Source organism: Phasianus colchicus, chromosome 5 (assembly GCF_987193195.1).
Source record: "Phasianus colchicus chromosome 5, bPhaCol1.hap1.1, whole genome shotgun sequence".
In the NCBI taxonomy this organism is placed as follows: Eukaryota; Metazoa; Chordata; class Aves; order Galliformes; family Phasianidae; genus Phasianus; species Phasianus colchicus.
The window spans coordinates 37,016,231-37,030,374 of record NC_143440.1 but is presented as its reverse complement, the minus strand read 5'-3'; the positions used below and the strand labels follow the sequence as shown (position 1 = coordinate 37,030,374).

General features: G+C 41.8%; 2 protein-coding genes across 2 annotated transcripts; both read left to right on the top strand.

Annotated features, from left to right (window-relative positions):
• Positions 1 to 496: 496 nt before the first annotated feature.
• Positions 497 to 6,161, top strand: EAPP (E2F associated phosphoprotein). The gene is made up of 6 exons (XM_031593802.2): positions 497 to 648; positions 1,050 to 1,231; positions 2,503 to 2,601; positions 2,948 to 3,074; positions 3,800 to 3,919; positions 5,543 to 6,161. The coding sequence occupies exons 1-6, from the start codon at positions 575 to 577 to the stop codon at positions 5,805 to 5,807; spliced, it is 867 nt and encodes a 288-aa protein (XP_031449662.2). The 5' UTR covers positions 497 to 574; the 3' UTR covers positions 5,808 to 6,161.
• Positions 6,162 to 10,084: 3,923 nt separating this feature from the next.
• Positions 10,085 to 13,882, top strand: SPTSSA (serine palmitoyltransferase small subunit A). The gene is made up of 2 exons (XM_031593799.2): positions 10,085 to 10,276; positions 13,168 to 13,882. Exons 1-2 carry the CDS (start codon positions 10,174 to 10,176, stop codon positions 13,269 to 13,271), a joined length of 207 nt encoding a protein of 68 aa, XP_031449659.1. The 5' UTR covers positions 10,085 to 10,173; the 3' UTR covers positions 13,272 to 13,882.
• The last annotated feature ends 262 nt before the right edge of the window (positions 13,883 to 14,144 follow it).

Sequence of the window (14,144 nt, the reverse complement as noted above, 5' to 3'; positions counted from 1 at the left end):
GTAGTAAACCACAGCACTGCACACGGAATGTTTCTAAGACAGAGAGGTTCCTCAGCTTCACGTGCTCTTTGCATTGAGTTGCATAGGCATAGCCTCAGACATGGTTATCAGTGCCCAGGGGCTATGAGCAACTCACGTCATGTATATACTATTTTCTATTACTGGCAACTACACTAATACTGTGCTGTTCATCTTCCAGATATAAAGGTATAATTCCTAAGGAACTCATCTATAAATAGACTGTAAGGGACAAAAGACTACAATGTATATACAGTTAACACAATTGTAAATATTTTAAGTAGGATTGTGGGAACAGTTTTTAGACTAGTCCTCGTTGTTCAGTGTTAGTAGCTCATTAAATTTTTTTCAAGCCTCTTGGTATTGGGTGTGTCTCTTCAACCTTCAGCCTGACCCTAGCGCGCCGCTCCGGGCAGCACGGCGGGGCGGTGCTCGGCGGGGGGGGCGCGCGCGTCCTCTTCCGGGGGTTGGGGTTGGGCCGTGCTGCTTCCGGCGGAAGTCGCGCAGAGCCCGGAAGTGGCGGGAGCGGGTCGGCAGCGAGGGGCGGGGCGCCGCCATGAGCCGCCTGCGGGAGGAGGATGACCCGTACGTGGTGGAGGAGCCCAGCGACGAGGAGCGAGCGCTCAGCAGGTGCCGCCCTGCTCCTGGGGCGGGTTGGGGGCTGCCGCTTCCCTCTGCTGCAGGTTTTGGTCTGTGTCGTACTGCCGGTAACGGAGGAGGCCGCTGAGGGTGTGAGGGGTCCGTCCGCCACAAGTCACGGCAGCGATCCCTTGGAGCCCGGGTGTTTGCCTTTGTACTCCCCGACACAGCGAGCTGCCGAGTGCTGCAGCGGCAGGCTGCACTCAGTCAATTGCTCCTTTGCATTAAAACCAGTTAGAGTCTGAATAATAAAATAGCTCGGTGGATTTCGCATAAATGCACGGATAAGTGCTCCTCGGTATTTTCACGCAGCTCAGATGGTGGTTGTCCTAATTAGTCAGTGTAGTGTGCTGTTAATAATACTTAGGTGTGTGATGTTTGAATGTTTGTAGCTCTGAAGATGAGGTGGATGTGCTCTTGCATGGCACTCCTGACCAGAAGCGGAAACTGTTACGGGAGTGCCTGACTGGGGAGAGCGAATCTTCCAGTGACGATGAGTTCCAGAAGGAGATGGAGGCAGAGCTCAACACCACCGTGAGAAACATAGAAGGCAAATGGAAATCACCAGAAATGGGTAAATCATTCTCGACGCCTGCTCGCCTGTGAAACTGAGGGTTAAGTGGTGTCCGGTTAAGGAGTTGATGTGCTCTCACAGCTGAGGAGGGGTTCGCAGTGGCAATGGAGTGCTGTCTGAGACCTGTGGAAAGGTCTTAAAACGGTTCTTCAGTTCCGCAGAAATGGGTATTTGGATACCTTGAATGCATCTGTTTCATCCATTCTAAGATTTTTGCTTTTGTTGTTTCTGAATCTCTAATTTCCTGTTACACTGTGATTTCTCTTTGTGTGATTAGCCCTCTTTTTTCCCCAATGTCTCTGTAACTTCTGTTTTAAGTAATTTTCACATGTGTATTTAGAAGCCTTTCAAGCAGTTTGCAGTCTCTTTATCCAGTGGCTCAGGATGCTGTCATCATTTGGAGCACGTTCTTGCTGAAAGGAATGGCATATTGTGGGTTAAGATCCCAAATCGACTGGGGAAAAGAGTCAGGAAAAATATTAATCCCCAAAGTGCTCATAATTATAAGTTGCATCAAGTAGTGAAACTGTGTAAAGGATTTATCCATTCTGGAGTTTATATACTGTTTTGGGTGCTGTAGATTGCTCTGACATTTAAAGAACTTTTGTTCTTTTTACCTGGTACAAAACATCTGGTGAAATGTTCTTAATTTTCTGCAGTATTGATGTAGCACTTGTTTTAATGTAGGAACTTCATTTTCCATGTAGCAGATTTAATGGTTTTGTTTGTGTTAGTGGTCAAACTTGATCTTTAAGTTCTGTGTTTGCAGTTAACAAAAGGCACTTACAGTACTACGTGCATCCAGTGCAGTGGGACTTTTGGTGCAGACTGACTGTAGCTCCCCTAGATGTGATTGGCAATTGATCTGAGCCTTTTATGAACTTCTGCATGAAGTTAGTATAGAATGTATGAGATGTAGTTGGTTTTTGTTTTTTCTCCTTTACATTTTATGTTAATCAAAGTTTATGAAACAGTTTGCCACACTTGTATTTCTTTTGTATGACTTTAGAGAAGAAGAGAATAAACTTTCCTTTGAACCATACCTGAGGTTCAAAGGAATTGAGCAGTTTTTTACCTGTAAATGAAATAACACAAGTAACATGGTTGATCAGAACATGGGAATAAACTGGGAAAGCTGCAGCTTAACATGCACAGATAGACTGGGGGGCTCTTGAGTTGGGCAATTTGGAAATGAGAGTTTGTTCTGGGCTATATGCACGTTATCCTTTTGGTGAGATGTTCTTATCGCTTTTCTCTTCAATTTAACACAGGTACTTCTTCAAGCACTGGGCAGGCTGGATCTGCAACCACTTCAAAATACTATGATGACATTTACTTTGATTCTGATTCAGAAGATGAAGACAAAACGGGTAAGGAGCTGAGAGAGAAGACAGCATCTTCAGAGTAGTACTGTATCTCAGATCCAGTAGAATCCTCTCAGGGCATCAGAGGCTATTCCCCTTTTGGGGGCAGTTACCAGCCTGTGTAGTCTCAACAAAGTTCGTGCAAGTTTATGATGTGTCCCAATGTATGTAAGGTGCTTTAGTCCTTCGGGGTGGTCTATTCAGAGGAGGGATAAATTAGATATTTGCAAGTTAGTTTACATTTATTGCAGGTATTGAAAATGAAAATTGAAAAAATTACTTGTTGATCAGTTGAGTAGAGAATCATCATATGTCTAACCAGTGGAACCTGTGCTTGCCTAAATCTCTACAGTTATACAGCAAGATGTCCAGAAAAAAAGAAAACATCAGCAACGTCGGATTCTTACCAATGACGAGCTGCTATATGACCCAGAAGAAGACAGTCGAGACCAAGAGTGGGTAGACTCACAGAGGAGGAGGTAAGAAACTGTAAATAATTATAGGATGTTTACCATAAACTGAAAAATTCCAGTAAATATGCTGAATGTATAGAAAAACCCTATACTGTCAAGTTCACTCAGTGCCTTAGAATTTACAGCACAGGGAATTTAAAAACTTGTAAAACTTCTGCATTTATGTATTGGAAATAGTCTCTTTAAAGTGATAGTATGCTAAAACATGCAGTTTTTCAAAATCAAAATTTCTGAGTTCACTAAGCCAGTTTTGTCTATAGATCTTATAAAAATAACTATGATGTTGATGAAAAACTCGTAATAAGAACAGCTCAAAACTGCTTTACTTGAGGTTTCTTTGAAGGGTGAAAAGTGCTTGTTGCAGCAGAGAAGAGACGTAAATCTGTTGAAAAGCACATCAATGTATGTTATCTACAGAGATTGTTCTTGAGACACCTGTCTTCTCCAGGAAAATGATTATTGAGCACAAATCCACATCAAAAGTATGCACATCTCTGGATGAAAATCCATACAAATGAAATGGAAAAATATTTGAGTGTGGTTTTTCCCCATTGTGTTTATATTTATGTATATTTCATATACATATACATATTTCAGTTAGTGAAAAGCTTTTGAGAATGAGACAGGTATTTACCAATGTATTTTAATTTAAAACATATTTGAAGGTCACATTGATGGGCAACGATGTGTAATTTCACTTTTTTTTTATCCTTCCTCATTTCATTCGGTAGATACCGTAATCAAAGAAGAGTGCTGCAGCCACAACAGTCAAAACCTTCATCTGTTCCAAACAGTGATGCTGTTTTAAATTGTCCTGCTTGCATGACAACTTTATGCCTGGACTGTCAGAGGTAATTAGTGAACAATCAGAAGTCTTTCTGTAATGTCTCTCTTTGAGTCGTTTGCAGTTTTAGTGTGTTCAACACTTTGATTAATTCTGTCTTGCAAAGTGGAGCTTATAAAGAGAAGATGGCTGTATGTGAATCAGGTGTGTGGGTGAATACCAGTTTAAAAGAATGATGGTGATCAGTTTAACCTGCACCATGGAGATGAAGAAGAACAAGAACGAACTTTAGTATAGTAGATAAAGGAACATGTTTAAAAAAATGAAACTAAACTAGAAGTTCATTTTGGATGTTGTGGGTGCCCTATTCCTGGAGGCATTCAAGACCAGGCTGGATGTGGCTCTGGGCAGCCTGGTCTAGTGGTTGGCAACCCTGCACGCATAGCAGGGGGGTTGAAACTAGATGATCGTTGTGGTCCTTTTCAGCCCAGGCCATTCTATGATTCTATGCTATATATTTTTTTCTAGTTGTGTTGGCTTGATGTTAGAGGAATAGAGTTATTTCAACATAACTTTTATTTACATGTTAAAGTGTCTTTTTTAGGAGTGGATTAAGCAAAATCAAAGCAGCATATTATTTCTTGGTTTGAGTACCAGCAATTGTGTTTTTGAGTATAGTTATGTTAAGTAGTATCTGGAAAGCATTTAAGTGTGAATTCATAGCATGTTTTGCTGTTCTTCAGTGTTTCACTGCACTACAATCCTAATTACTACTGTTAACCTGGGCAGAAGAGGAGACTTTGCATTTCTGAATAAAGGAGAAAGAAATTCTGTGTAGTGAGGAATAAACTACGTCTAATTTATTGAGTACTTTTGCTGATTGAAGGTGAAATTCTCCAGCAGCCTGAAGTTATCTCAGTGCTGGTTGCTGTTTCTCAATCTCTTTCCTCTTTCCTTTGCTGGTTCTGGTATTCCTTGACACTGTTCTATAGTAAAGTATTTCAATTTGCTAAGCTGACAGAAAACTGTCCATTTTTATTGTCAGGCTGGTCTTCTGTGGGTTGAAACCTAAAATAGCTCAGCATGCCATTAAACAAGCCTTGGAAGTCAAGATAGGACTTCTGCAGCCAAGCATGCTGGTTTAGGCTGCTCTGAAATCCAGCAGGACAGATGTGTTGATGCAGACCTGAAGTTTGCTAAGTACTCCAGCTGTGCAGCTGATATACAGATGACTGCTGAAAAATATCTTTTTATTGTAGGCAGGATTTTTTAAATGCAATGTGTGATCATTTATCATACAGAATTTCAGGCTTGAAATATTTTAGGTTATAAATACCAGTGTTTGAGTCACTTGCATTCACAACTTTAAGATCTTTGCCTACCTATCATAAGCCCTAAATAGCCAGGCATGATTGTGCAGTACCAAGCTGTACTCCAGGGGTGCTTATTTCAGTGAGAACCAGTGTGTTTTTAAACATGTTCCTCAAAAACAAGGCAGGCAGCTTCAATTATTTCTGTGATATTTTTGTAGTCAGGACTGTTCTGTTTATAAAACTTCATATTTATATGGCTTTCAGCCATTTGGCATGGCACTTCCTATCTTTAATCTGATTTCCAGAGATGATAACTTATTTCATGGAAGCAGAGTTTTACTAGTGGTATGACTTGCATTTTCTCTTCTTCTCCCTAGACACGAATCTTACAAAACACAGTACAGGGCAATGTTTGTGATGAACTGCTTTGTTAACAAAGAGGAAATTCTGAAATACAGAAAGAAGATAAAGAAAATAAATAAGAAAAGGAAGCACAGTGAAGAAACTACTCCTGTACAGTCAAATCAAGAAGAGGAGGAAGTGTATCATCCAGTATTATGTACTGAATGTTCAACTGAGGTGGCAGTGATGGATAAAGATGAAGTTTTTCACTTCTTCAATGTTCTAGCCAGCCACAGCTAATATGCAAAAGCAGAAAAAAAGTGCTCTGTTTAAGATTGTGTGAAGTATCAGAAGTGCAGGCACATTAGTCTTTTTAAAATACGTTCTTTTAAATGTACACCTTTATCAGAGAACTTTACAGTGGTTGGACTTCTGACACTATTGCTATATTCCTTTTTATGAAAGGAATACTGTTAACTGCTTGCATTTAAGAGTGATATTCTTTTACACTGTCAGGTGGTTGCATTGTTGAGGATTTAATGTTTTGTAAATACAGTGTAAGATCTGCATATTATGATCATTCCCTGTATATGTACTGCCCATTACCTCAAAATGTATTAGAATTGCTGCTTAGAATAAATACTGTATAATCTGGTTCTCTCTAGCTGCATTGGTCATTTCTATGGAACTGTAAAACTTGGTGGTTCCCTGTGAGGATTTTGGACTCCTTTATGCTGGCATTCTTTGTTGATTTGCACAAACATAGTTAAGATAAAGAAAGAATTGTCATTGTATTTGGATTTGTGGCTCATTCATACAATTTTTTATACAGACAGATTGGACGACTAGGTTATATCAACTTTGCTGGCGTGAATGATTCTGCATGGGTCATTTAAATCAACACTTAATGCTTAGTAATGCAGTTTGGAACTTTTAATATAAAGAGGTATGAAGAAAAGAACCTGACAGGCTGTTTTGATTTTTTTTTTTTTTTTTTTTTTTTTTTTTTTTTGTTACTGCATAGATGTTGCAGCAGACAGAAGAAAGGACAGAGATGACATTGACTTTTTTTTTTCCAATATTTTTTGTAAAGTTTATAAATCTGATGAACATTTTGGCCCTTTGAATACTAAATGCTGTAGGCCAGAGTCTGCTGCTGGTTTGCCCACCAAAATTTGAGGATTTACACTGTGAGGAAGATAAATGACCAGGGTCTTATATTAGATGTATCTGGGATTAATGTGAAGGAAGCTGTGAAAGTGGCATAACAAGCTAAGATGGAGCAGGATGTAAAAAGGAACTGAAGGAAAAGAATCAGTAAGATGTTTTAGGGTTTTGTCGTTGCCTGAATAACAATTATGCACAGGCCACAACTTGGAAGGACCTGCTGGAAGCAAATTCCTTTTCTAGTCAAGTATCACACAGTGTAGTGGACAACTTTCTGCAATGCAGACTGGTGTGATCTGTGCCTCTTCTGGCACTTTTACAGAGCTTCCTAAACATCCCATGGATTGGTAGCAGTGCTATTGCATGCTTACTTATTTATTAATTGCTTTTTTGGATACTGGCTATCTTCATGTGTGGTTTTTTTGTTTTGTTTTGTTTTAAAGGAAATTTAAGATTTATTTAACTTCTACTGAAGGAATTTAGTACAAATATCAATATTCACCTTTTTCTTTACAGTTTTCAAGGAAATCACTTGTTACTGATGGTGGAGGAAATAGGAGCCATCAAAATTTTTGTCTTACTGAAACGTAGAGCATGCGTTCTTGTAAAATTGGGGTTAAATGCAGACTGATTGTACTTTCCAGTAAAAAGAAAGTAAATCCTACTACACTTTGAAAGCTATATAGGTCCACTGTTAGAAAGTTGCAACTTTTATTTATTTGCTTTTTGTGTTTTTTTTTTTCCTGATAATTCCAGAAGTGTAGCTGTGCAAGCCTTCGGACAGATTTGAGCTTGAAAGAAGAGTAAATATTGTAATTGGTGTTTACTGTATCCAGAAGAATGCTGACTTCCATAGTAGTATGGTAAACACAAATATCCTGAAATTACTTCTTGTTTCTCAGGAAGCAGCTTGGAATACATGTGCATTTTTACTTTAATGTCTTCACTTCCTATTTTTGCATCAGCAGAACCTTTACTTCTTGATGAAGCACTGAACTATTGAGGTAGCTGCTGAACACTTTGTTGGACAGGTTGATGTACTTTCTCTGCATATCAAACCTGCAACTGAAATTGAGCTTTGATTTGAAACATGGGATCTGCTTAAGATAAGATCTCTATATCATTTTTCCTACCTATGGGCATGTTGTCAGAAATGATACCATCTAAAGTGGGATAGACTTATTACATGCTTTAAGAGTGGAGTTATATATAGAAAATGTTGAATGTGAGAACTATTCCTTACTAACACTGTGGAGTAGCAGATGTAATAGAGCTATACTCTGTGCTGTAGGGCATAGTGGCCTCAATGCAAACTGTCTTCACAGTCCAGGTAATGCATGAAAGCTATGGAGAGTCAGGGTAAGATCTTTGCACTGAGCTGCTGAAAACAGGAGAATGTGAGAATGTTGTTCAGGGAATCAAAGTCAGTGCAGGTGGTAGCAGGAGGAGCAGTAGCCGATGGCAATTCCTAACCAGGAGTAGGATGGAACTGGTGGAGGATGGGACACTACACAGAGGAATAGTGTCCATTTTTTCAAGGAGCTAATAAGCAACAGTTGCCTTCTGAATAAGCACCAAAGTGAAAAGGTTTAAGGGACCAGCTGGTGGATGGGGCAGGAAATTGTGAAGCTGGCATGCTTCTCAGCATTACCTTCCTTCTTATCTCATGTACTTGCTGCTGCTTTTTGCTCACTTGAATTGCAGTCCCTCTTCTTGTGAAGCATGGGAGCAGGCGAGACTGGAACGTGTTCACTCCATATTGATACTGCTCTTGCAGATGTGAAAGGGAGTAGTGCTTTAGTTGTGCTAAAAACGCCATGTGTCCTTGGACTTAGTGTTTATTTAGAAAGGTAGCTTTCATCATGGCTGCAATTCTTTCAAGCAGTGTCAGCAACACAAGACTCCTCCAGTATCAACTACAACAAGTAACACCTGTCTTGGGTAGGGGCAACAGCTCCTGTAGCCAGCTATGTGGGGGTATTAATTGTATGAATATGCTTATTTCTTCTTGTCCAGATAAATTATGTCTGAATGTATTCTGGCTGGATTAAATCCCATATCAGATCTTTCCACATAAATAACTATAGTATTTGCTTGTCTCTGCCAGCTAGTTTTCTTTTGTGCAGCTATCTCCTGGTGCTGCAGGTGCAATTTGCAGTTCTGTAAATAATTAATATGAGCACCCTCCTGTGACTGTATTTCCTCGCTTTCCACTGCAATAACAACACTGGTTATGTTGGTGTGAGGCAGCTGCAAGACTAGAATTGCACTAGAACTGACATAACCTAAAGCTGTTCTACTGAGCAGGATGATGGCAGAGGGCTGACAGCAGTTTCTCATCTGTGGTGCACACCTGGCATGTGCGTGAGACCTTTCCTGGTGGCCTGGCTCCAGCACACAGGGGTTGGTTGTACCTTGTACTTGGTTGGCTTAATTGTGATGCTTGATTTCCCCACATGTTGCTTTTCACTGGGTTTGTGTTCTAACTATTGCATTTGAAACCCAACTGTCCACATAAGCTGCCAAGAGCTGTTATAACTGTGTGGCCCCAGGCCAATCTCTTGGCCTTAGATAAGGAAAAAGTCAAAATAGCAGTTATGAATTTCTAACACTAAAGTGTCTGGCCCTGAACACCTCTCAGAAGTACAAAGTTAGCAGCTCTCATGATAAGAAGTTGATCTTTTGCCTTTCGCTGTTGCTGTGCGGTCGATCTAGTCAGTCCAAGTTGACAGATTGTAAGTTCTCCTTTATCTGAGCAATGGTTTTGAGTGGGCTTTGCCAACTGAATACTGATGGTACCGAAGCATTCTGCAGAACCCTCTAACACACTTCTGATGGATCACGTTGAGTGCCATCTTCAGGTGGTCTCTAACACCCAGTATGTCCATTTAAATGAAACAGGATGAGAGAAACTGCGTGCAGCAGTCTTCCAGATATGACTCAGATCTGCTCACATGGTGACGGACAGTCGTGTGATGTGATGTGATCTAATCAGGAACAGCCTCGTGCATACAGCTGATTTATTCTGTAGGGGAAAATCAGTGCGTTCTGCTTTGGGGGCTGGGTTTTGTAATACGTGACGCGGGCTTCTCCTGGGATCTGCAGAGACTGTTTTGTACAAGAACGCGGGCAGCCTCACGGCCCCTCTAACCGACTCCAGGACTGACTCGCAGTGACGGCGGAAGGGAGAGGCTGCGCTCCCCTCCGCTCCCTGCGCCCTGCCGCCAGAGGCCGTGCGCCGCAGCCTGGGTGCTCAATGTCCGCACCCCCCTTCGCCCGCTCCGGGGCGCCGCCGGCCCGGCCCGCGCCCCGCCCGCCTCGCAGCGCCTCCATTTCGGGAGGCCGCAGCCCGGGGCCGGGCCTCGCGCGGCGGGGCCAGTCGGCAGAGACGGCGGGAGAGGGCGGGTCCCGGGCAGCCACCGCCCCCGTCTCCGATCGGCCTGGGCCCGGCGCAGGCGGCTCGGGGCCGGCGGCGGGCGGGGAGAGCGCGGTGCGCGCCATGGCGCTGGGCTCGGCCTGGAAGCAGATGTCGTGGCTGTACTACCAGTACCTGCTGGTCACCGCGCTCTACATGCTGGAGCCTTGGGAGCGCACCGTCTTCAGTATCCTTGTGCCGGCGGCGCGGGGCTTGCCGGGCGGGCAGCTGTGGGACCGGGTGGGCTACGGACGGCGTCTGGCGCTGTAGCCGAGGCCGGCCGGGGCGGCGGGGCCGTGGGAGAGGTGCGCGGGGAGCTGGCGGGGCTGCAGCCGGCACGGGCGTAGCGCGGCCGGAGTCGGGGAAGAGCCCGACTGCCCGCGTGTGCCTTCTGTCACAGGCGTCTGGCCGCTCCGACTGCCTCTGCCCGGGGCCTGGCGTGCTTTCTCCTGTGCTTTTAAATTATTATTATTATTATTATTTATTTTTATTTTTTAATTTTTTTTTTTCTCCCGTAGAATTGCGGTAGTTTTTTCCCCCCGACTCTTCAACTGAAGCCCCACGGTTTCTGCTCAGCGCAGGTCTTTCGTGAAATTTGTTTTGTTGTCTAGTAGAAAGTAAATGTGTGCTGCCAAACCTGGAGGGTTTGGGCTGCGCTTTGTCACACGGTGTTTGTTAGAAGAGCACTTAATCCTTCAGCTGGTAAATTTGTTTGGCTCTTCTGGAGTGGAAGAACTGGCTAGATTCTAATGTGGAGGCTTCTGTATGCAGACTGCTTGTAGGTGAGCTTCGTCAGGCAGCTGTGTCAGACTGGCACTGCGGTCTCTTAAGGGCTGTTATTTATCACAAGTGGTGTTCTTTGCAAGCGTGGCTGTTTTGATCTCGAGTTAAAATGATGTCTCATGAAATGACCCTGAGCCATCTCCAGTTAATGCTGAGAGGCACGGAGATAAACTAACAAAAACATTAACGCTGCTTTCAACCGTCAAGAAGGGTTGAAGAGTGAAAAGCTGCTTTTCCTGCTCAGTTGTAAAGGAACTCGTTTCATTATATAAGAGTGGTTTCCCAGGTTACAGCTGGTTACAGGTTGCAGAGAGTTTTCTTCTGTACACTTGGTAAAAGTGTGGTCATTATTATTTTTTGGCTTTCTAATACTTACAGATGCACTGTGCATAGTTATTGAGACAGTGGTTCTTAGTTTCAAAACACCGTGTTTCTGACAGAACACCCTCATCTGTTTATACTGTGTCTGTATCACTGAAAACGTTTCATTTTTGTTTTCCTTACAATTAGGCTAGTTATAAATATATATTTTTTTCCTTTTGTGTTAACCAGACAGCTTCTTAACTTGGACAGGCCATTTAAGTAATTAACAGATGTGTATGCATGTTTACTTACTTTATAAAGTGCTTGTTTTGCAGTGAAGTGATTGTTGCTCCACTTAAAATAATGTCCTGAGTGTCCCATGTATTGTTTGCCGCATCAGATGAGCAGAACTGTGCCTGTCCTCAGAGGGAATGCTGTCACTGCTGGTGGGCCAGGTCTGCCAGGCACTGTGCAAGGACCACACAGGCAGAGGGCCTTGGAGATGACAGTGGAGACCTGCTAGGTGCATTTCCAGCCTCTTGTGTTCTAGAAGTGCTGGGAGCACTGATACTGGAATGTAGATCTATGGGTTGACCTTCATTTTAGCATCTTGCATTGTGCAATCTTCTGGGACTAAAAATACACCAGAAGCTGGTATGCTCTAATAAGCACCACATATACTTCTGCTCTATCTTGGGGAAGTCAGTCACAGAGCCTTTGTTGCACACGTGCTGTGGTAACTTCATTTCTCAAAGTTACAGAGCATGCATGGCTCCTCTGATTTCACCTGTGGAAGCTGAGCACTGTTATCTGTGTTATCATGCTTGTTAATCTTCAGAGCTTTATATAGTGTTTCTGAATCTCTGCAGGTTATTGTTGACTTTTGAATTTCTGAAGTCTTAAACTTTGAATGGCCTAATCCTTGAGTAGTCTGATGCTGTAGTTTCTGCAGATAAAGCCTGGAGAATCCTGGAGTGTGACAAAGGTCTAGTTGTATGTTTACATTGTAAGCTATCTGACTTCTCTAAGTTTCTGGTTTCCGTTTGGAAAGTTCAGCTAAATGAAGGGATCATCTTAAGATTGCTTAGCAGATGGCTTCATGTGAGGTTTGTTTTGCAGCTCTGACATAGTAAAACACCAGTGAGCATCTATTTATTTACATAAATTTACTCCAAATCATGCTGATCCTATGAGGCATTGTGACTGAAATATCTGAAAAGGTATGTGTAACAATGTCACCCACGGTTTTCATTACCCTTGAAGCCTTTTTTTCCTAAGTACTGTCAACACTTAAATGGAGCTCCTTGTCTATGAGAAAAGGTCTGAGCTGATAGAGCAGCAAACCAAATAATGTAGTAACTTAAAGCCTAGGGAACACTGGTTTCCTGGCTTTATGGTTGCCGTACAACTTTCACACCAAATGTTCTGTGAATGATAAATTAAATTTATTATGTCATTCTGTTCCGATAAGTTGATATCAGCATTTAATACTGTCTGCTTAATAGCGAGCAGGTTGGGCACAAATAACAGCTCTTACTCAGTACGGGTATTCATATAATCCTTTTGTTTTTGCCTTTTTTTTTTTTTTTTTTTTCCCAATGGTTGACTGTTCTGCCTGACTGATTGTGCTGGCTTCTGCAGGTATTGCTTAATACCTTGGAGGATGTATGCATAATTCATATATCCTCAGTGCCCGTTTTCAATTCCTTCTTCTCCCTTCCCATGCTTCAGTCTGTACTGTTGTGTCTGTGACAAGGCAGTGGATATTTTGCAAAGCGTCCTACTGTAATTCAGCTTATCACCCCTACCTGCGTTCTGTTTTCCAATCTTCTGTTGCTTCTTCCTACAGCTGCAACTGTTGAATACAGTTAGCACTTAGGATTTACAAATATAATGTTATGAGCTAGATAACAGAAAAATGGTAATGCTGTGCTTGTATGACTTCTAATGTGCTTTCGGTTTCAAATGCTTTCTTCCTTAACCGTAGTTCAGATTCAATGCTAGTTTCCATTGTTGGAATGGCACTGTACACGGGTTATGTGTTCATGCCTCAGCACATCATGGCGATATTGCACTACTTTGAAATTGTGCAGTGATGAAGAATGTATGTTGAAGAAGTAATCATGCTCTGAAATCTGGTCGACAAAGAAGATTGAACCTCTTAGTTTTAACGAGACTTCTACCAATGTCCAAAAAGGAAAGACACAGTGATGATTCTGACGACTAGGAAATGAGATATGTAGAGCTGGGGCACGAGATGTCCCCTATGTTGTGTTAATTCCTTTTGATTTTACAAGATATGCCCTTGTATAGTAGTTTTGTCTACCTTAACATTGTGATTGTACTTTGATATCAGTATTTTCTTAACTTTGTGACAGTTTCGATATTGCACTGTGAAAGCTTTTCTTAATTGTAATTTTGAGTAAATCTTAATTGCCTTCTATTTTTAATCAGAAAATCATCTAATTAAATGGGGCTTAAAGCTTTTGCTATTGTATGGTATGTATTTGCCTGGGTATTTCTATCAATGCATTTTTGTAAGAAAATACATCTAGATTCATATTAGAGACATGGATATATTCGTCTAACACTATTTACACAAATTAGTTTGTATTACTGAACTCAGGTGTACTGTTTTCTTGTTCAAACTTTGTTCAACAGTATATTTGTGCATATCACCTGAATTTGGAATTAGCAATTATTTCGAGTTTCTGCGCTCTGTATGTTGGAGGAGAGTGAGAGAGAGAAAGCGCTGTAACAGTGAAGGCTGCATTCTTTATGTTTGAAGAAGTGCTGTGGTTATGGTCTTTTCATAGTGGGAACAAAAGCACTTTGCTGACATAGGCCCACATAAAGCTTTGGGATAGTACTTTAAATCAACACTTTTTCTAACAACCAATTAAATTGTACTTTTACATAATGCTTTGTTATGTTCCACTGGTGATGGTTTTCTGCTAATTTTCACTCAA

Bases quoted from the DNA above. Each gene is read 5' to 3' on its own strand.
- EAPP (XM_031593802.2), top strand. From the start codon at position 575: ATGAGCCGCCTGCGGGAGGAGGATGACCCGTACGTGGTGGAGGAGCCC. The intron at 2,602-2,947 runs GTAAGGAGCTGA...AAATCTCTACAG, and splicing joins AGAAGATGAAGACAAAACGG to TTATACAGCAAGATGTCCAG. The intron at 3,920-5,542 runs GTAATTAGTGAA...TCTTCTCCCTAG, and splicing joins TTATGCCTGGACTGTCAGAG to ACACGAATCTTACAAAACAC.
- SPTSSA (XM_031593799.2), top strand. From the start codon at position 10,174: ATGGCGCTGGGCTCGGCCTGGAAGCAGATGTCGTGGCTGTACTACCAG. The intron at 10,277-13,167 runs GTATCCTTGTGC...ACCGTAGTTCAG, and splicing joins TTGGGAGCGCACCGTCTTCA to ATTCAATGCTAGTTTCCATT.